The sequence below is a fragment of the Anomalospiza imberbis genome, chromosome 13, assembly GCF_031753505.1.
Source record: "Anomalospiza imberbis isolate Cuckoo-Finch-1a 21T00152 chromosome 13, ASM3175350v1, whole genome shotgun sequence".
Classification (NCBI taxonomy): Eukaryota; Metazoa; Chordata; class Aves; order Passeriformes; family Viduidae; genus Anomalospiza; species Anomalospiza imberbis.
This window is the reverse complement of record NC_089693.1, coordinates 14,836,498-14,856,834: the sequence shown is the minus strand read 5'-3', so window position 1 is coordinate 14,856,834 and position 20,337 is coordinate 14,836,498. Positions and strand designations below refer to the sequence as shown.

The 20,337-nt window shown below is 41.2% G+C and overlaps 3 protein-coding genes across 9 annotated transcripts in view; 2 read left to right on the top strand and 1 right to left on the bottom strand.

The window, feature by feature from the left end:
- The window catches only part of TJP1 (tight junction protein 1), a 206,846-nt gene extending 193,260 nt beyond the window's left edge, over positions 1–13,586 (bottom strand). Inside the window, exons 1-3 of one of the 6 annotated variants that reach the window (XM_068204130.1) lie at positions 13,457–13,586; positions 2,567–2,736; positions 1,922–2,034 (exon numbers count right to left, since the gene is read on the bottom strand). Coding sequence is in view for 1 of the 6 variants with exons in the window: in XM_068204127.1 (XP_068060228.1) it covers positions 13,457–13,517 (61 nt within the window). In the remaining 5 variants the exon portion in view is untranslated. Of the gene's footprint in view, positions 1–1,921; positions 2,110–2,566; positions 2,737–9,179; positions 9,321–13,456 lie in introns of those variants that run through there. The other 5 variants (XM_068204134.1, XM_068204131.1, XM_068204133.1 and 2 more) reach the window with 5 other exon arrangements.
- TARS3 (threonyl-tRNA synthetase 3) lies at positions 543–15,715 on the top strand. Of its 2 annotated transcripts, XM_068204143.1 has the most exons (19): positions 543–815; positions 1,464–1,556; positions 2,340–2,530; positions 3,029–3,152; positions 4,269–4,390; positions 5,199–5,316; positions 5,983–6,047; positions 6,740–6,818; positions 8,004–8,150; positions 8,771–8,869; positions 9,207–9,373; positions 9,874–10,036; positions 10,664–10,801; positions 11,223–11,300; positions 11,400–11,500; positions 12,604–12,708; positions 13,488–13,560; positions 14,275–14,389; positions 14,505–15,715. In XM_068204143.1, the coding sequence occupies exons 1-19, from the start codon at positions 561–563 to the stop codon at positions 14,651–14,653; spliced, it is 2,382 nt and encodes a 793-aa protein (XP_068060244.1). In that variant the 5' UTR covers positions 543–560; the 3' UTR covers positions 14,654–15,715. The 2 variants fall into 2 exon arrangements, with proteins under 2 accessions (XP_068060244.1, XP_068060245.1); XM_068204144.1 differs by lacking the exons at positions 13,488–13,560; positions 14,275–14,389; positions 14,505–15,715 and adding an exon at positions 13,404–13,428.
- Positions 15,716–16,132: 417 nt separating this feature from the next.
- TM2D3 (TM2 domain containing 3) lies at positions 16,133–20,185 on the top strand. Its single transcript, XM_068204120.1, has 6 exons — positions 16,133–16,237; positions 17,151–17,249; positions 18,035–18,192; positions 18,731–18,905; positions 19,478–19,553; positions 19,832–20,185. The coding sequence occupies exons 1-6, from the start codon at positions 16,150–16,152 to the stop codon at positions 19,995–19,997; spliced, it is 762 nt and encodes a 253-aa protein (XP_068060221.1). The 5' UTR covers positions 16,133–16,149; the 3' UTR covers positions 19,998–20,185.
- Positions 20,186–20,337: the final 152 nt, after the last annotated feature.

The following is a 20,337-nucleotide window of genomic DNA, read 5'->3' as shown; positions in this document are numbered from 1 at the left end:
CAGCCGCAGGAGCTCTAAAGAGCCGTTCGCTCAGCTGGAACACGAGCGAAGGGAGCAGGAACGCCGGGCGGGGCCGGCGGCAGCGGGCGGGGCCGGCGGCAGCGGGCGGGGCCGGCGGCAGCGGGCGGGGCCGGCGGCAGCGGGCGGGGCCGGCGGCAGCGGGCGGGGCCGGCGGCAGCGGGCGGGGCCGGCGGCAGCGGGCGGGGCCGGCGGCAGCGGGCGGGGCCGGCGGCAGCGGGCGGGGCCGGCGGCAGCGGGCGGGGCCGGCGGCAGCGGGCGGGGCCGGCGGCAGCGGGCGGGGCCGGCGGCAGCGGGCGGGGCCGGCGGCAGCGGGCGGGGCCGGCGGCAGCGGGCGGGGCCGGCGGCAGCGGGCGGGGCCGGCGGCAGCGGGCGGGGCCGGCGGCAGCGGGCGGGGCCGGCGGCAGCGGGCGGGGCCGGGCCGGGCCGGGGCCGGCGGCAGCGGGCGGGGCCGGCGGCAGCGGGCGGGGCCGGCGGCAGCGGGCGGGGCCGGCGGCAGCGGGCGGGGCCGGCGGCAGCGGGCGGGGCGCGCCGGGGCCAACATGGCGGCGGCGGCGGCCGCTGAGGCGGCGGAGCGGCGGCTGTCGCGGCAGGAGCGGGAGCTGCGCTGGCTGGCGGCGGAGGTCGGCCGGCTGAAGCAGCCGCAGGAGCTGCACTGCCCCGGCAGCGCCAGCCCCGAGCTGCAGCGGCTGCGGGCCGAGAACGAGAAGCTGCGGTACCGCCTGCTGCACCTGCGCCGCAGCCTGGCGGCCGAGCTGGGCCGGGCGGCGCCGGCGCAGCCCCCGGCCGGAGGAGAGGTAGCGCCGGGGCCGCTCGGAGCGGCGCGGGACGGTGACCCCGGGCGGGAAGGGACGGCACAGGGACACGCACGGGGCCGAGCCGCCTGTGCCCGGCCCCCGGGAGCAGAAGCCTGTCGCGGTGTCTGCCCGCACTGGGCAGAGGTCTCTGCCCTGGCGCCAAGGCGGCGGGTTCATAGAATCATAGACTGGTTTGGGTTGGGAAGGACCTTAAAGATCATCTCGTTCCAAGCCCCTTGCCATGGGCAGGGACATTTTCCACTAGACCAGACTGATCAGAGCCCCATCCAGCCTGGCCTTGAACGCTGCCAGGGACAGGGCATGCACAGCTTCACTGGGCAGACTGCTCACTGCTCCGGTTTGATCTCCAGCGGCCTCGCTGGGGCGATTTTACTGGTGATATTTGTAGTGGTAAAATTTGGGAAATTGTGTGGAGAGGACGTTGCTTGGTGAGCAGCATTGCTATGTCTGCAGAACATCAAAAGGATGCAGTTTAGAAGTGCCATGAGAAGTCTTTGTACTGAGGATATACCTTGTTCCCTGTAGTTGCCTTTTTAGCCCAATATTATACTGGTTTGGTTTGTTTTGATGATTGCTGCAAAAAACACTTGAAGGTATAGTAGTGATAGTATTATTCACTGTTTTCAGAAAGTCTCCAGTGCAAATCCAGCTGATGCTGTGAATCAAATTAAAGAGGAAAAGAAAAAGGAAAATGAAGCTGTGAACCAACACCAGAATGATGTAAGTGGTTCTTTAATACCACGTAGTAATAGGAGTGGTTTTCAGCCAGGTTCAGAAGAGGCACTCAAATCTGGAATACTTTGCTGTATTTTGAAATCCCAGCTTTTGGGAAGAAAGCTCACTATAGCACAGAGAAAAAAACCCTCATCTTATTCAAGAGCTTAATCTTGCATTAGTAGGGTTACTGGTACATTATTAGATCTCTACATTTTATGTAATGAAAGGATTTGGGTTATTGGAAAGTAAAGCTCATGGTTTTGTGGTGCCTAAGGAGAATGATTGTTCATGAGCAGTTAAACAGCATTCATGATGGCTGAAGGGATGTTGGCAGCACTGCTGTAGTACAATAGAGCTTAATAACTCACCTTAAGCTAAAATACAGGAACCTTCATGTCACCTGTCTGGCTTGAATCTGGTGCTTTGAATGTAGTGGCAGAAGCAAGGTCTTACTGGAGTGATCCAGATTTCTCCAGGACATCTGCCAAATGCAAATTTTATTGGTCAGGAATAGAAGCTGCTTTCTGAGGTCCAACTCACAGACCTATTTAGTCCCAGATTGATGGAAGTGCATGGAAAATTGGAAAATCACAATAAAATAGTCAGTAAGTTGGATGGGACTATGCTGTGTATTATTAAATATAAATGCTTTACTGAATTTATTGTAAATTCTAGTACAGTTAAATCTGGACACATTGGAACCTGTGGGGATGCACCAACACTGTGAATCCTTTTATTCTCTTTGTCTTACAAAAATGCATGTATGATCAAATGTATGTGTTACAGCTCCAGTGTGTGCCAAGCTTCATAGAAGACAGACTGAAGCTTTATGAAGCACTGAAAAAAGAACATGATGCTTTGCTAGCATACAGAGCAGCCAACCAGAGCAAATCTATCAAAATTACTCTGACAGATGGGGAGACAGTTGAAGGGGAATCTTGGAAAACCACGCCATATCAATTAGCTGTAGGAATTAGGTAAAAAAAAACCTGTTACTATCATTTATCTCTTACCTTGTTATGTAAAATATATGTCACAGTCAGTGGGTGGTGGCTCCCTTAAATTGGTTTGCTTGGAAAGCATTGGCACTTCAGCTTCATGTAGTAGAAACAGCTGGTTACAGTTCTGATGCTTGGGATCCTGTGCTGGGATCATAATGCTTCCAATTAAATCTGTGACACTGCTAGGAATTAAGAGACGTGGGAAGTTTTGTGAGTTAATAGAATCAGTAGAACTTGTAAGGAGCGGCCTTTCCTCCAGGTCCCCACACTGAAAAGTGTTAAACAAAACCTCTCAAGACCTTAAGGTTCTATACCTTAAAAGTAGGCAAGTGTTTTAGAAGACCACAGAAGCAAAAGTTTTTGGTCTTCAGATGCTACAAGATGTGGATGTGGTCTCATGGGGTTTAGAAATCTGAAGTCTTTTACAAATCGGAACCTAAATATTCTTGTCTCTTGTGTCTTCTGTTTCTTCAGTCAAGTGTTAGCTTCAAATGCAGTCATAGCCAAAGTAAATGGTGAACTCTGGGATCTGGACCGTCCACTGGAGGGAGATTGTACTCTAGAGCTGCTCACCTTTGATAATGAAGAAGCCAAAGCTGTGAGTAAACACTGTCTGGTTTCTGCTTGATTAAAGAAATGAATGAGATAAAATTGATTGCAGCATTAAGCTTTTAAAATCTTATATTAAAAAACCCACAAAACTATTCAAGTAATGTGTTTCCTATGATTCAACAAAGATTAGATACTAAGTGCCTATAGTCTCAGAGTGAGTAAAATCTTTGTGTTCTTATCATCCTTCTTTTACAAAAACAAGTTATTTCTCAAAGGAGTTCGTCCAGGAAGCCTTGATTTGTATGTTAACTTGAAACAGTCTGTGGTTTGGCTCAGTGCATTTGAAGATCAGACAGTGAAAGCAAAATGAGGCAGTCTCTACCATTTTCTAAAAACTGTCCAATATTAGACCTGAGTCATAAATAAAATCTACACCCCCTTGTACTGGCGCTGTTTATTAGATCCTTAAGTAGACATTTCTTAGTCAATTAAACTATATTGCACTAACTTAGCAACGTGACTGAGATTTTTCTTTAATGGTATTCAGTCTGAAGCTTATGTTATCTTTATACACTAGGATTGGACTTCAGTTTTGTCAAAGAATTATTCATGTGACTAAGCTTGTTGGAGACATTTCAGGAGCCTGTCAAGGCTTTATCTTATAGCAGTAGCTCTGAAATAGTCTCAATTAATAAGAAGTCAGAACATCAGACTGGTATTGATCTATTGATTCCCTCTTCTGACATTTCAAGTAATGTAGTTTACAGGCCCATTAATAAATGTACTGAATGTGAACAATGGCAACCTAATTGGCTACGTTTCTTTAGATGTGATTAGTGATGCATAGACCTTGACTGAAATTAACTTATAAATGAAGAAGGTACAGTAAGTAACAGTAAGTAAGTTGAAGGAATTGTGCACAGGTATAGTCATCCTCTTTCAGACTGAAGTATGGTGGGCCTTAAGTGCTACATCTGCCATTATCTTTTCAGCTTGAAGTATTCTAAATGAGTAATATAAAGTTGTTTTACTTCTCTCAAAATTTGAACAACATTGGTTCCAGTCTGTGTCCTATCTGCAGATATCTCTAGTTTGTTTTTTCTTCTTTTTAGTTACACAATGCCATTGACCTCATGGTTTGCTCACCTGACTTCATCTACAGGTTTATTGGCATTCAAGTGCTCACATTCTTGGAGAGGCCATGGAAGGATATTTTGGGGGCTGCTTATGCTATGGACCACCAATTGAGAATGGATTTCATTATGACATGTATATTGAAGACAGGTAAAATTACAGTGTCTTAGAACTTTAATACTCCTATTAAAGCTCAGTACTAGAATTATTTTGTTTGTTTCTGCATGTTAAAAGTATAATTCTGTCTTTAATATGATTTGAAACATAGTCTTCTGTATACACAGTTCAATTGATTGTGTGTGTATATATATATAAATTCAGAAGCAGTGTTCAGACACCTGCTCAGTAAGAGTTGAAGCTGTTCTGTGGAAAAAATGCAGAGCATTTGGGTTGAAGTTTCTGAAGTTCCAGGCAAAGGGGATGGTTTTCTTGAAGAGTCATGCAAGTTTGGTTTCCAGGGGCCATAGTCGCTTGTAGAAAGGGCACAAATGCATGTAACTTGTCTAGGTGTTTACTACTGTTCTAATCCTTGTGCACAGCTTTACAATTCCCTTCTTTCCTTCTTTATCTTTCTGTAGGCAGGGAAAATACTGAATCTGCATGAGCTGATAAACTGGCTCTTGTGGCTGGGTTGAGCCCCATTTTTCCCCTTGGTTTGTTTTTTTTTTTTTTTTCTTAAATCATATGTATATTTTGAGCTGTAGGTTTTCCAGACATTTAATCATGTCAAAGACTGTTCCAGACATTCAAAGGAATGATTGCAATGGGTTTGTTCAGGGTGATACTATCTGTGTTTCTGGGTTTAGTGTCTGAAAATAGAGCTGATTGTAAGTAACTAAGAAAAAAAACACTGTGACAAATCACAACACATTACACGTTTTTCAAAACAGACCATTAGAAAAATGGGAGTATCAAAATAATTAATTTATATTTCTTTTGCCTGTCTCTTTTTATCTAGAAGTGTATCTAGTACTGAATTTCCGCTACTAGAGAACCGTTGTAAAAATATCATAAAAGAGAAACAGGCTTTTGAAAGGCTGGAAGTCAAAAAGGAGATCCTGTTAGACATGTTTAAGGTAAATCTTTGGAGTAGCTGTGGATCTGGTACAATGATCTTTTAAAATGTAACTTTTATGGAATATTGCTTGTGACTGACTCATCAGAATAGTACCTGTTTAGTAAAACAAAGAAAAACAATACCATCCTTTTCCCCCTCTCCATATGCCCTCCCAAGTGCTCAGGATGTTTTCAAGCACTTACAAAAACAATTCTCTACTAAAAAAAGCCACACCTCAAGCTCCATGAAATAACAAATAAGTAAATGAAAGGCATATGTTTCTTCTGGCTTACTTGTGAAGACAGGTCAAAAAAAGCTTTAGTTCTAGTCCTGTTTTATTCTGTGAATATTACCAGTCTCACTGTGCTGTGTGATTGCCTTTCCCAAATGCTTTGGGGTGTTCAGGTGGTGATCACAATCCTCAACACACCCTCAGGGGAGTTAAGATGTTTCTGTCTCTTTCCCCTCTGCTTTTGCAATTCTTCTGAGAAATATATGTGGGGTTTTTTTGTTATTGTTGGTTTGGTTTTTTTGTTTTGTTTGGTGGTTTTGTTTTGTTCGTTTTGGGGTTTCTTTAGTTAGAAGTGTCTTTTACTGGTGCACTTAATATTAAAATGTAATTTTTAAAGAGAATTTTATTATTCATTTTATTGACATTTGTGGCCTTTCATCCTTCCACACACAGTATAACAAGTTTAAGTGTCGTATCCTTAATGAGAAGGTGAAGACACCAACTACCACAGTATACAGGTAAAGAAATATACTTGAATGGTATTATTAAGTATTTTTATAGCTAATTAATTTAATTTGAGAGAATAATTTGGGTTTTTTTAATTCTAAGTTCTGAATTCTTGTGCGATTGGGACTTAAGTTTGCAATTAATATTGCTACTTAGGTAGAGTTAGATATGTTCTTTGTCTGCTGGGACAGATTAGGTCTCAATTTATGGACAAATGTCAAATTCAGTTTTTATTTATGCCCTCTGGTTTCAGTAGACTGATTAAAATAAGTTGCCATCTCTGACATTGGCTTGCTGCATAATGGATAAAGCTAACTCTAGCTCAGTGTGGGGTGAGAAACCTGCTTGTTCAGTTACTTGTTAGTTGGTTGGAAAATGGCAACATCATTTTCTGTTTGATGTGCATACTTTAAAATTTCCTGGCCAACTTGAACAAGTTGATGTATGGAACTATATGAATTGGCAAATGTATTATAATGCTCTTGAAAATGGATCAAGTGTGCTGGGCATTTACTGAGTGAATATTCCACTTCAGGTAGAAGGCACAGTTACATTTAAGGTGCATTGAATTTGCTGCATGGTGCATATTTAAATTTACTACCATGTTTAAATGTGTCGAACATGAACTTGTGTGCCATTAGTGAATGTATTGAAAAATGTTGGGTTGCTTGGAAATGAACACTCTTTTTGTTTTGGCATATAGATGTGGTCCATTGATTGATCTCTGCAAGGGTCCACATGTGAGACACACTGGAAAAATTAAGGCCCTTAAAATAGTTAAGGTAAGTTTAAATTAACTGTGCATCAAACTGAAATAAATTGTCAACTGATTTATGTTTATATTTATTTTTCCTGAGCTGACTGTACTAGGATTGGTCCTTTGTTATTTTCTTTGCTTACTGTACAATAGTTCTTCATTTCTTTCCCAGTTCCCACTGTACAGGTAGAGCTACTGACTTTGGTCATTGATCTGTGTCTGACATGTACTGATTCTTGGCTAAGACAGGAGTACCTCGGTGAAAGTTACCAGCATGGGGTTTTTTTCAGCGTATTAGTGTAGTAACATGCACGTTTAGACTGATGAAGAGCACTGCAAAACTACTCTAGCTAGTGGTGACCAGATGAGCTATGGAGCCAATTCTGCCATGCACAGGAGAGCAGTGCCTAAGCTCCTGTGGCAGGACTGTGCCCCTATCTCCCACCAGCACTGCACTTCAAGGACAAGTGTCCTGGTTAGTCTGTACCAGCTGTCACATCTGAGTGCAGGGGGGTGCACATGCTCTGTTCTGCAGTAAGTTAACATTAAGATACTCACTGGGTCAGAAAATAGTATTTTGACCTTGTCAGATGGTATTTTTCAGGTACAGGAGATAAAGTGGACCTTGGCAGATCTGCAAATGCTGCTGTTAAAAAATGGCATTGCTTCCAGGGAAGCCAGAGACAGTGTTTGCAGAGGCCTCTGAATGTATGGTGTAGTTTAAGTTAATCACGGTAACCTTTTTGGAACATTCATCATTGTGGCTTTTGCTGGCTTCCTAACAAGGGTATGGAACTCCTGAGTTCTAGGGATTAAGTGGGTAGAGGGTTAAAACTACTTGGATTTAACTGTGAGAGTTAGGTTTGTTTTGCCTTTCTTGTTTCCCTACTACATTACGTTTTCAATGTAAACGAGTCCTGCCTTTTCAAAAGCCATAACATGAAATAATAAAATATGCCATGATGTGAGTTAAAACAAGGTACCTAAGCAGAATAAAATACAATTTGACCTGTCACTTCTGTTTGTCTTCTGTATTAGTGTGCTGACTAAAAGGCACTGCAAGTCTCTTTGTATTACAAACAAGTGCTGAAGGACTGCATATAATTCTTTTCCCAAGGAAAAATATAATAATGTTCAAATGGGTTAGTGTTTATCCCTCTTTCTCTGATGTTATGTAATATTATCTTAAAGTATGGCTTTTGTGTATCAGAGTTCCTCTACATACTGGGAAGGAAAATCTGACATGGAAACTCTGCAGAGAATATATGGAATATCCTTTCCTGATAACAAAATGATGAAGGAATGGGAAAAATTCCAGGAAGAAGCCAAAAACCGGGATCATAGGAAAATTGGAAAGGTACACTATTCCCCTGTCTACTTCTTTTATACTTCTATTACAGAATTCATTCTCTTCCCTTGTATTTGTTTTGGTTTGATTTTTTTTGTTATTGTTTTTTGACAGTTTTAAGGGGAGCCAGTTCTATGTGCTTCTTGATGTTGCTTGCATTTTAAAATTTTAATTCTACAAACTCAACTTGTCACTTGCATATGAATGTTAAACTAATGTTGGGAAGAAGTTAATGGCTTTAGTCCCTTAGTTTAGGGATATAAATCTTAGACCTATTAATGTAGAGTCTTTGCAGATCCTTCCTAAACCACTCATTTTTTCAAAGAAGATAATTTATTTGGAAATTGCGTAGATAACATGGTTTGGTCATTCTTTATAAGAGGTGTACATTTGGGGAAATGTGTGTTCACGTAGTCAAAGAATCCAATGGAATTCAGTGTTTTTACAAATCTCTAAGAGTAACAACTGCAGATCCATTAACTGGTCTTGCTGAGAACTTGTAGACCGTAAATCATCTTGTTGCTGTAATATTCCATCTTTGCAAACAGTGTCTTGATGTGTGTGAAGTAGTTACATTCTGCAATTCTCTCTGAATTGTAATTAGAGCACTCTGGTTTTGATTTACTTAGGAGCAAGAACTCTTCTTCTTTCATGATTTGAGTCCCGGAAGCTGCTTTTTCCTCCCTAGAGGTGCCTTTCTTTATAACACGCTCGTGGATTTCATACGAGTGAGTAGATACTGATGCTACTGATATTAGTCCTAACAACTTGAATGTAATTTGTTGATCTTAAATGATAGGCCATTCATAGTGCTGAGCTATCCACAGAAAGAGAAGTGTCTATGTATGTAAACATATACAAGATTTTTACAAGGATTATACAAATTTCATCTTTTTGAAAATAAGGTGGAGTGAAGCTGTGTTTTTCCAATTGTGCAAAGTGTACATGTTGCAGTAGTCCTATTGTGTCCCTGTAAATTGCCATCATAATACCACAATTAAAAAGAATCAAGCTTTTGCTTGTCAAAAGCTCTCTCACCTTTTAAATGTTGCATTTGTTTCATAGGAGGAATATCGCAGGCGTAATTTTACTGAAGTTGTATCTCCAAACATCTTCAACAGTAAACTCTGGGAAGCTTCAGGACATTGGCAGCACTACAGTGAAAATATGTTCTCTTTTGAGATTGAGAAGGAAACCTTTGCCCTTAAACCCATGAATTGCCCAGGACATTGGTTTGTACTCTCAACTGGAAAACGTCTTATTTTACATCATTTATCCTTTTTGGGTCTGAGGAGAAATTAAAGGAGTATTAATACGTGCTGTGTATTTATGATAGATGCTAAGCCAGTGTGTCCAGAGAGCTTCTCTGACAGTGTCCCAAAGCAGGCCTTTGCAGTAAGGCTGCACTGAGCGGGGTTTGTGCATGCTAATACTACTCTGTACCACTAGTAATTACCAGTTCTGTTGGATGGAGGTGGGCATCAGATGTGGTGTTCCAAGAAGGGTACAGAATAACCTGATTTACTCTTGCAGTGTTTTTTTCCTCAGTGGTCTTTAGCAGTACATTGAGTGGTGTATTTCTTCTGTTTGCCTGTCTTTCAGGATGTAGACAACCTGAATGAGTAAATACTTAAAAATGTGATTACTGTCTGTACTGAGCTTCGTTTATTTCTGTGTTGTCTTAAATCTCCCGTGAGAAGGATAAAGGAAGGTTCTGCCATGTTTCTTTTAGCTTGATGTTTGCCCATCGTCCCCGATCCTGGAGGGAATTGCCTCTTAGACTTGCAGATTTTGGAGTTCTTCACCGAAATGAACTCTCGGGCACTTTGAGTGGCTTGACTCGTGTAAGACGCTTCCAACAAGATGATGCTCACATCTTTTGTACAATGGAACAGGTAAAAAAAAAAAAAAGCACCTTCCCCATCCATACCAGTCAACCAAAAAACCCCTTCCCTCTCCCAGTGCAAACTAACAGTAAACAAGAAAAAGATCCCTGAAGTATTTAAACTCTTAATTCTTCCATTGTATAGCGTAAAGCTGCTTTTGCTAGTTTTTTTTCCTAGGTGCTTCATTTTATTTAGAAAGATGCATTGGGCAGCTAAACCCCAGAAAGTAAGATTCGTTGCATTTTCCATCCCCCTCTGCAAAAAAACCAGTTGATCCCATTGTTTTCTGTAGTAATGCTGAATAACAACTTTATTTTGTCAGTAATGCCATAGATTTTAGTGGAACTACATGTAAAAATCGATGTACTTTAATTCAGGATACAATTTGGCTCCAGAACCTCATGCTTAACAAAAATACCACTTTTCTTGACATGCTTTGAAGCCACAAAACCTCAGATCTTTCTTTGCCCATTAAATGGATTTGGGTTCCTTGGATGTAATTTTTGAGTGATTTTTAATTCTTTCTTATTTAATGGTCTTTTATGTTCTTGTTATAAGGAATTCGGTCGATTCAATTACATTTTTATGTAAGTAAATTTTAATATGTTAAATCTTTTAATATGTTTTATGTTTAAGATTGAAGAAGAAATTAAGGACTGTCTTGATTTCTTGAAGTCAGTGTATGCTGTCTTTGGCTTTACCTTTCAACTACATCTTTCTACAAGACCAGAAAATTATCTTGGAGATTTAGAGATCTGGGATCATGCAGAAAAGGTAATTAATTTAAAAGCAAACAAACAAACCCCTTAATATTTGTACTAGCAGAGATAGATATTTAACTGAGTTCTTCCATGGTGCATGGTGAAATTGCTTTAATCAGATGCTAAATACTGCCCTTGGTGGAAATTCTTGTAGGAAAACATCACATTAAATTTGAGGTTTCTGTAGAAAACCAGAACTTTCAGATTCTTACCTTGAACTGGTTAAATTTCTATTTTTTTTTCTGATTAATCACAATACTTATAGAAGGAACTACTATTAACAGATTTATTTATCATAAATGAGCAAATGCTTGAACAATAAGGGTTGTGCTGCCTTTTGACTCCTTTTCAATTTCAAAGGCAATTGCTTTGACTTCCTGTAATGAGAGGCCCTTCTATACCTTTTTTAATTACTCTCTCATTATTATGATTAGCAACTTCAAAACAGCCTGAATAACTTTGGAGAGCAATGGAATTTGAATCCAGGAGATGGAGCATTTTATGGTCCTAAGGTTAGTGACTCAGCATTTCAGTATAACTTTGGGATGGACAGAAATGCAGATGTACTGCAGGCAAACTATACTTAGTAACTATGTAATTTTGCTTCACAGATTGATATTAAAATCAAAGATGCAATTGGTAGGTACCATCAATGTGCTACCATCCAACTTGACTTCCAGCTACCCATTCGGTTTAATCTTACTTATGTTGGGTGAGTGGTTAAGCTAAATATCTTCCTCTTTAAAATGAAATTGAACAATAGCTTTCATTATCTGCAATTCCCATTATGTACTAATGCTATATTGCTCATTTAACAAATGATTAGCTTGTAAATCAGTCAGCTGGTGGGCAGAGCAAACACCCCCAGTGGGTAGAGGAGTGAGTCATGAACTTGAAGATATTTTCTCAATGTAATGATAGCTCACTTTAATTGTAAATGCAGGAAAATCTCATTATCTGTCTCGTCTGCCAGTTTGGAAGACAATTGATCATAAGTTATGCTAAAAACCCCTCAGCTGAGTCAGTTTTCTTTTTCAGCCCAGTCATTGTGTCTCCTTGGAAGACACAAATTCAAACATGCCCTAAGGAGCAAGTATGTTTGTACTAAGTGGTTCTTTATTTTTATCAGATTAAATTAGTTAACTTTGAACATAAACCAAATTCAAACAGCTTTTAGTGAAAATATGGCTGGTTTACAGCTCGGCCCACTGAGCAAATTAATTTTAGTGTCACATTGACTTGAATACTCATTTTCTGGTTTGTATTTGTTGCTGTGTTTGATTTTGCATATTGTGAAGATGGGGAAGATAGAATAAGCATCTGTAATTTTTTGGTCCTGCAGTATATTCTACAGTAAATGTCATAGCTTTTATGATAAGTGATAATATTATTATGAACTGGCTTTTTTTTTTAAAGCCATTTTTTTTTAAATTTCAGGATTGTAATTTAAGTGAAGTAATGAAAAGTAAGGGCAGATAAGTTCCTGTGCAACAAAATAAAAGCACGTCCGAATGGAAAGTGAGTGCAAGGAAGAACATAAAATATTAAAATGCATTAAAATGGTGCTGAGTCAGTCAAGTGTCTTCTCAAATTTAAGAGTGTGTCTCTGCCACTAGCTACAGGCATGGTTATTTTAAATTAGAATTTCTTTAAAAGCCCAGCTGACTTGAAGTACATTTTTAATAAAACCAGTAGACTTTCGATAACTAACTAAATTTTGTCTTTCTGTTAAAAGTAGAATCAAAAATACTAGTAGGATTACATGTGTGTGAGCTAAGATAACTTTATTTTTAAAACAAAACCTTTTTTTTTCAGTAAGGATGGCGACGACAAGAAAAGGCCAGTGATTATTCACAGAGCTATTTTGGGATCTGTGGAGAGAATGATAGCTATTCTAGCAGAAAATTATGGAGGAAAATGGTAAGTGGCACAAATGAAATTCTAAGAAGACTTTAACAACGTAGAAACTGCATATCCTTCCTATTATCCCACATATTATAATGCAAAAATAATATCCCTAAAATTTTCTCAAAATCAGTAAGATTGCAAGAAAAGTCTTTTCTGGTCTGAGTTGTAGGATATCCATACAATTTCATGAGACTGCAGAAAAAAATAAAAATAATGTAGAAATAGGAATGTCAATTCAAGTAATTGAATGTGTAAGTCCTGCATCATTCTTGTTCCTTTTTTCTTAAAAATTGTGTTTTTGTACCAGCAGGATATCAGATGTATGTAAGCAATTATTTGTGTATACACAGACATTAGTTAATCGTAATATGTGAAATATTTTTGTACTTCTAAGATTGATCATTTTATCTTGGGTAAGATCTAGAAGCATTTCTTCATGAATGTATTTAAATTACTAAGGAAGAGTTAATTCTTATTTTCAGTTACCTGACTGTCCACCTTCACTGCAAAGTTATAGATAAAAGTGAAAATTATGCAGAAAAAATTCTGTTTAAAGTTGTGAAGTCATCTGGGAAGAAAATAGAACGTCCAACTTCCCCATATGTCATTTTACTGGAATGAATCTATTTGCGATTTTATGTGAGCTTGAAAAGAGGGAGATAATACGCTATCCAACATCCTTAGCTAATGTAAATAATTCTATACAGAAATTATTATTGTGGAACATGACTATGGCTGTGACTGGGAATATAAAATGCACCTTTGTTTCCTGTTTGTCCTGTGCTGGCCAGGCCATTCTGGCTGTCTCCACGGCAGGTCATGGTTGTGCCTGTGGGCCCCACCTCGGAGCAATACGCCCAGCAGGTGAGAGGACAGCTTGTCTCCTTATGGCAGCAGGCAGATTTCATAGATCCTTAGACTCATCCTAGAATGGGGAATTAATGCTTGATAACTCTGGATTCATGTTTGGGGGGAGAGGTAAATTTTTCAGTATAAAAACTTCAGTCCAAAATGTGTATATGTTGGAGTAAGTGATATGTAACTTCAAGTATTTTGGGTTCTTTAATTATGTACATACTTCTGTAATTATGAAAGGACAGAGCATCCTGAATGACAAACTTTATATAACTAATGCTTCATTACAGTACTCTCAGCTCTTAAGTAGGCAAAGCCAGTTTCTTCTATCTCCCACCATGTGTATTCTTGACTACATCACTTTGGAACCACGGTTGGTTTTACCCCTGTCCCATGCTTTCCTTTTAATGCAAGAATAAGAGTGTTTGTTCCTTCTCCTCTTTCTCCTTTCTCAGACTGAGAACATGTTTTTGACATGCAGTAGCAGAGCAGTACATGTTTGATATAGATGGTATCTTGTATTGTCTCCCAGCTGGGGTGCTGCTGTGTATGCGGGTTTCTTCAGATAACTTCACCGAAATCCTTATCATCATCCACAAGAATGAAATTATGCATATGCATGAATTAATTACTGGGAGAGAACAATAATTGCAACATTTAGAAATGTGTGTTGTAACTATATAGAAATATTAAGAGGATTTTGGTTTCTTTGGGTTTTTTTAGGTTTGTGACCAATTTTTTGAAGCAGGATTTATGTCAGATGTGGATCTAGATCAAAGTTGCACATTAAACAAGAAAATTAGAAATGCACAGCTGGCTCAGTATAACTTCATTTTAGGTAATTGCAGCATCTTACATTTCTGAATATCATTCAAGTTCTAATGTTGGACAAAGTTTGTTCTAGGTTCATTTTCCAATGTAGATTGTGTAATATTTTGCGCTATGTCTTGCAGTGGTAGGAGAAAAGGAGAAAGCAAATAATGCTGTCAATGTGCGAACAAGAGACAACAAAGTTCACGGAGAGATTTCAGTATCTTCTACTATTGAAAAACTCAAGAAATTTAAGACTTCACAAATTGCAAATGCAGAAGAAGAATTCTGATGTTGCTGCTAAGAAAAAATTATTAGCTGTCTGTGTGAAATGTTTCTTTCTTCCTGCACAGCAATGATGCTCATCTGAGAGAATTTTCAGTTAATAAATATACAAAATAAGCAAATGGAGCACTGTCAGTGCTTCAGGAAAAGCACGAGAGGACAGATGCATCTGCCAACTCCTTTAACAATCGCTTGGGTTTCCAATCTGCCTGAATTGCAGAACGCTTATTTAGAAAGTCCTGCACCTCTGATGTGGTGGGTTTTCTGAGGAAATAAGTCAGGGCTGTACCATGGTGGGGATCGGGTGGCTGGGAAGGGCAGGGGATGCTGCTGGGAGCGCTCAGCTCCCTCAGTCACGGAGCAGGTACCTGACTGTGACCTGGCAGCCAGAGCTTGGCAGTGCATAGGTGCCTCAGGAGCAGTCTGGATTAGGTTTTTTTCTAGCTTCAGATGATAACAAAAATTTGGGGGGCTGGGAGGGGCATGTGAATATTTTGGTTGTTTGGGAATGTGTGTTCACAGAATATGAATGGAGTCTTTGTTGGAAGTCTCAGTGTAACGAGGCGCTCATGGAGTTGGTGTGATGACTGGTTGCTGTGATGCTGACAAGAATACTGTAACTGTGTGAAGTGTGGGTTTTTTCCTCTGTTTGCTGTTGTTTTGGCTTTTTACTAAAACTAAAAAAAAAAAACTTTGAAAAACCTTTCTGTGTGTAATTTATTACTTTATTTGCTGGAAGTAGTTGGAGTGCTGAACAGGAGCAGAGGACTGTTTTAATTTTAAAACAGTATGTTGGACTTGAAACTGGCCATATTTCTGTTTTGTTTCTGCTTATGAATGATTTTTAAAGTTCCCATTGCAGGCAATTGAACTGGATTTTTTGAAATTAATTTTTACCTTTTTTCACTTTAATATGCTGTTATTTAGTTAACAGGCTTAGATCATGTTAAGTGTATTTCTCGGTTATCTAAGCTATACAGTTCTAGTTGTGACTTAAATATCACAGCCGTCAAGCAGAAACTACAATTCAGTGCATAAATATTAACACAAGTACAAAGCTTGTTTTTTACTTTTGCCTCACACTCGTACAGACCTGTGTTTAATAGGTCTGTGTTTAGTTTTGTGTTCGTTCGGGTTTGTGGATCTGTTTTTGTCTCCTGGGGAGGTGAGACAAAACAAGGGCAAGAAAACCAAACATTGAAGGAGCAATGGGAAAACTTTCTGTTCCGCTTGACAGAATTAACACGGGCAGGGCCGGGCGGTTTTTACTTCTATATTTGATACACACGTCCGTTTCCATGGAGGATCGCTTCCGTGCTCAGTGTGATGTCCTGAGCGTGCAGCGCTGGGGTTCTGAGGGTGTTTTACCGCGCCTTTCGGCCTGGCCGCTGTGCGCTGCCGTGAGGGGCCGCCGCGGCGCTGCCGCTCCCCGCGGCCCTCAGCCGGCCCGGCCCCGGCCCCGCCCCCGCGCCGCCCCCTGGCGGCGGCGCCGGGCGCACCAAGATGGCGGCGCGGCGGTGGCGGCGCGCCCTGCGCGGGCTCTGCGGGGCCGCGCTGTTCCTGTCACAGCTCTCCGTCCTCTCGGGCCGCGGTGAGCGCGGCCGCGGGGCCGGGACGGGGCGGCGAGGGTGGGAGAAGGGGCAGGGGCTCCGGCTGGGCCCTGGGCTGGGAACGGCTCCCTCGAGCGGCAGCGGCCGCTCCCCGCGGCCAGGACTGAGCGCGGGTCCTGCCGCGGAGGCGGCGGTGACCGCGGTGGGGTGAGGACGCGCTGCCGCTGCCCTGCCTGGGGTGAAGCGGGTGTTGCGGGCATGGCCGCATTTCGTTGTGCCGGCTCTGCGGGGTTGGGGCTGAGGTGCTCGGTGTCAGGGCAGAAGTCGGGCCCGGCCCCGCTCCGCCGGCTCTATTACACAGCACCTTCTGTGCCTGCTCTGTGTCGCGAACGTGTGTGATGCACAGCGTCCTGGGGCTCCTCGGCACGGTCCGGGTGCGTGGTGTGGCAAAGCTGCCTCTCCTTCCTCCGCCCGTGCCCGGTGGCTGCCGTGAGGGCTCGGCGCATCGCGGCTCTCCCGAGCCCTCAGACGGCGGCTCCCGCAGAGACCAGCGCGCAGCTCGAGCGCGGCCGTGCCCCCCGAGCGCTTCCTCTGCTCCATCTTTCCGTCAAAGAGCTGCTTACAGTGCTTCGGTAAATGGTACTGTTCAGTAGAAAACCGTGTGTAAAATCTGCTTACTGAGCAGTGCTTTTCATTCTCATGAATCAAAAAATAAGATTGAGTGGAAATAAATGTAGTTCCTTGTCTTAAATGAACAATTCTATTCTAATGCTCTTTCTAATGATTATAACATAAATATCCCAGTACTAGTAGAACAGGAAAACAGATTTTTTCCTAATCTCATTACACTTTCCACTTGCATTTTTGTATCAGAGTGCTGAAATAAAACTGCCATCTTTCTGAAGATGGAATTTGTTTCAGAAATTTCATTTTCTCCATGTTTTTGTCTTGTAGCGGGATCTTTGGTGACAACAAAGCTTTCACAGCCACAGTCTACACTGGCAAAAAGCCTAACTTCAACAAGTACAAATGCTCCCTATTTTAAAGCATTAGGTAAGGTATTATGTTGTTTCTTTTCTTTGTTATCCATGGATCCTTCTCAGTCTTGTGTCCAAAAGTTCTTGAGCTGGGTGTTAGAAACCTGTACGTGATTTCACAGTGGTAAGAAGCATTGCAGTGTAACATGCTATGAATTACTTTTCAATGACCATAACAGTTACTTTGGGTTATCTAATTAGACATCTGGTTCATATAAGAACTATAAAATGTTAGGTTAAAGTACCATCGTGGTATATGAGGTTTATACCCCTCAGGATGGTGGAAGTTCTTGAAAGACTCCAGCATCCTGCAAGAACTTGCTCCCTGTCCACCATCAGTACAGTTTTGTAGCTCACTGAGGGTGCATCAAGACTGACAGGAATGCTGCTCTTGCTGGCAGTTTAGGAGGTGATTCTGTACACATGCAAACAGCAAATGGCTGAGGTAGCTGTAGCCCTAATTAGAGCTCAGCTCAAAGTAGGTTACCCGTGTCACCCAGCTGCTATTCCTGAACTGATTAGTTCTGCTGAGGAGCACTGGCTGAGGCAGCACTAATCCCCATAAGCTCTGTCCTGGTGCTGTGCTGAAATGTTGGCTGGTGTCCTGCACAGAGCCCTGTGGCTCCTCTGGCTCTCACCGCACAGGCTGGGAATGCTGCTCCATGTATAGTGAGGAAAGCCCTTTATACAGCGTCAGTGCATGTGTTTGTCTATGTACATGTATTAAAAAATGTATATGTGTACTTTAGGCTATTTATTTTTTTTTACTCAGGTTCTTAATTCACTTATTGTACCTTTCAGAAAGTACAGAAATTCCACCTTACCTGACTAATTGTCCCAGCAACGGGCTTTGCAGTAGACTGCCACCAGACTGCATGACGTGTAACACAAACTATTCCTGTATATATGGGAAGACGGCAACTTTTGATTGCAAAGTCAAGCCACATGTCCATTGTGTTGTAAGTAATCTGTTACTCTTAACCCCAGATTTAAGTAAAATTAAACTGTGGCATCTTGTCTTAAAATGCTGGAAAATAAAAAAACTGGAAATATTGATTTCCAGTTCTGATGTAGGCAGGTTTGCAGTTCTGTGATAAGTTTGATCACTCACTGCGGGCTGTTGAAGAGGCAGGCCTGCCCTTCCCTGGTTTGCCTTTCTTGCCTTGGATCTTTTTGTTACCTGGCCATGCCTTTGAGTTAAACCATTCCAAACATTTTGAGAGTGGGGAGGCTAAATAGCTGTCAGAGTTGCAAACTAACCTTACAGGTGAGACTAAATGAGTCCTCACTTTGGCAGCAGCCTTAGACTAGAGGAATCAGGAATGTTAAATGTGACTTTGATACTTCTTTGGTGGTTTTCTATTCTGCTCTATAAAAGGTAGCAAACAGAACAATTGTTCTTTTGCCCAAAATGACTACTCATGAAATCTAATTTGATACTGCACATTGATTTTTTGGTTTTAATACTATTGAAGTAATAGTGCTGTCCTTTTACAGGATGAGAATAACCATGAGCAGGAGAACTTTACAATTAACATGACCTGCCAGTTTTGCTGGCAGCTTGCCACAAGTGATTATGTGTGTACCAATTCCACAAACTGCATGACAGTTTCCTGCCCTCGACAGCGATACAATGCAACTTGCACAGTCCGGGATCACATTCATTGTCTAGGTAAGGTGGGCAAAGCTGGATTTCTCTAAAGAATTTTCCACATATTTTGTAATCTTTTGAATACAAAGATTGTTTATGTCCTTTTTTGCAATAACAGCCTGCTCCTTGATCAATCTACTGAATTTTTTATTGTTGCATTTCATTTTTTAGCATAATAGTGACATCTAACTGCAAACATTGGCTTATTATATTGTTGTATACTATCACACCAGAGAAAACAGTTCTTTTAAACTTACTTGAACCTACTAGTGGTCTGATTCTCAGACCACTAATAGAATCAATATCAAATATCTCCATAGGCCAATTAAAGAAAATTATGCTGATTCCATCCAGCTAGGCTTATTTTTCCCCTCTGTTTGTTTCACTGATTTTTCTGATATGGGACCAAGATTGATGGAACAGAAAACTGCAGGGTATAAATGAGCTTGTGTGTTGACAGTTGTTTCTCCGTTAGTGTTAACCCTTTTAGATTCCTTTTGGAAAAATATAGTATCTTCTTCCTTGTCATTTTCTTCCTTTTTACATGGTCTTTTGTTTATTGCATTAAGGTTTCAATATTTTCCAATATTTAGGTAACCGTGTCTTTCCTAAGATGCTCTATTGCAACTGGACTGGAGGTTATAAGTGGTCTACTGCTTTGGCACTAAGGTAAGCAGGAACTATTCGATAATGTCAAGCTAAAATAGATTAGTTTTCTTTAAAACTTAAGGTTCTGTGGTTTTCTGCTTGTTTTTTTTTTTAAGGTGTGCCAAATAACCTGTATTTCAGATAGTCTAGCTTGACATGGTGGTCATAGAATGCATGAAGGGTTCACATTCAACAGTGCTGGCTGTCTTCAGCAAACACAGCTGGAGGAAAAGCATTTGGGTACCCAAGCTCAGTTCCTCTAAAAATAATAATAATTAATCATATTTTTATTCTTATAGCATCACCCTTGGTGGATTTGGTGCCGATCGTTTCTATTTGGGTCAGTGGCGGGAAGGTCTGGGAAAACTCTTCAGCTTCGGTGGACTTGGAATATGGACACTAATTGACGTGCTGCTAATAGGTGTTGGCTATGTGGGACCTGCAGATGGATCTCTCTATATTTAAATGTGGGTGCAATGTGTTTCACAGAGGAGTCGTTGCCTGCAAAGGGCTCTAAATAAACAAGTGTGGAAGTTTGAGCCTTTAAGGTGGAATGAAGAACAACTGTTTGTTCTGTGTGCATACATTTTAATGTACAGTATCTGTACTTGGTTTGCCTTTAACTAAGGTCAAATAAAAGAGTAGATCACTGAGTAAGTTGAAAATAATTTCATTTCTTCTATGGACATGGTATTTTTCTATGAAAAAAAGTTGAGCAGCTAACCAAATTCTCCACTGTGCTTGAGCTTGGATGATCTGTCAGGCCCTCAAAGAGCAGCAAACTAACTTGAATATTGAATTGTTT

What these genes read in the sequence shown, in the direction of transcription:
- TARS3 (XM_068204143.1), top strand. Translation starts at nt 561, where the DNA reads ATGGCGGCGGCGGCGGCCGCTGAGGCGGCGGAGCGGCGGCTGTCGCGG. An exon ending in TGAACCAACACCAGAATGAT is followed by an intron (nt 1,557 to 2,339) that starts GTAAGTGGTTCT and finishes TATGTGTTACAG; the next exon opens with CTCCAGTGTGTGCCAAGCTT. An exon ending in ATAATGAAGAAGCCAAAGCT is followed by an intron (nt 3,153 to 4,268) that starts GTGAGTAAACAC and finishes CTTCATCTACAG; the next exon opens with GTTTATTGGCATTCAAGTGC.
- TM2D3 (XM_068204120.1), top strand. Translation starts at nt 16,150, where the DNA reads ATGGCGGCGCGGCGGTGGCGGCGCGCCCTGCGCGGGCTCTGCGGGGCC. An exon ending in GGATCACATTCATTGTCTAG is followed by an intron (nt 18,906 to 19,477) that starts GTAAGGTGGGCA and finishes TCCAATATTTAG; the next exon opens with GTAACCGTGTCTTTCCTAAG. An exon ending in TCTACTGCTTTGGCACTAAG is followed by an intron (nt 19,554 to 19,831) that starts GTAAGCAGGAAC and finishes TTATTCTTATAG; the next exon opens with CATCACCCTTGGTGGATTTG.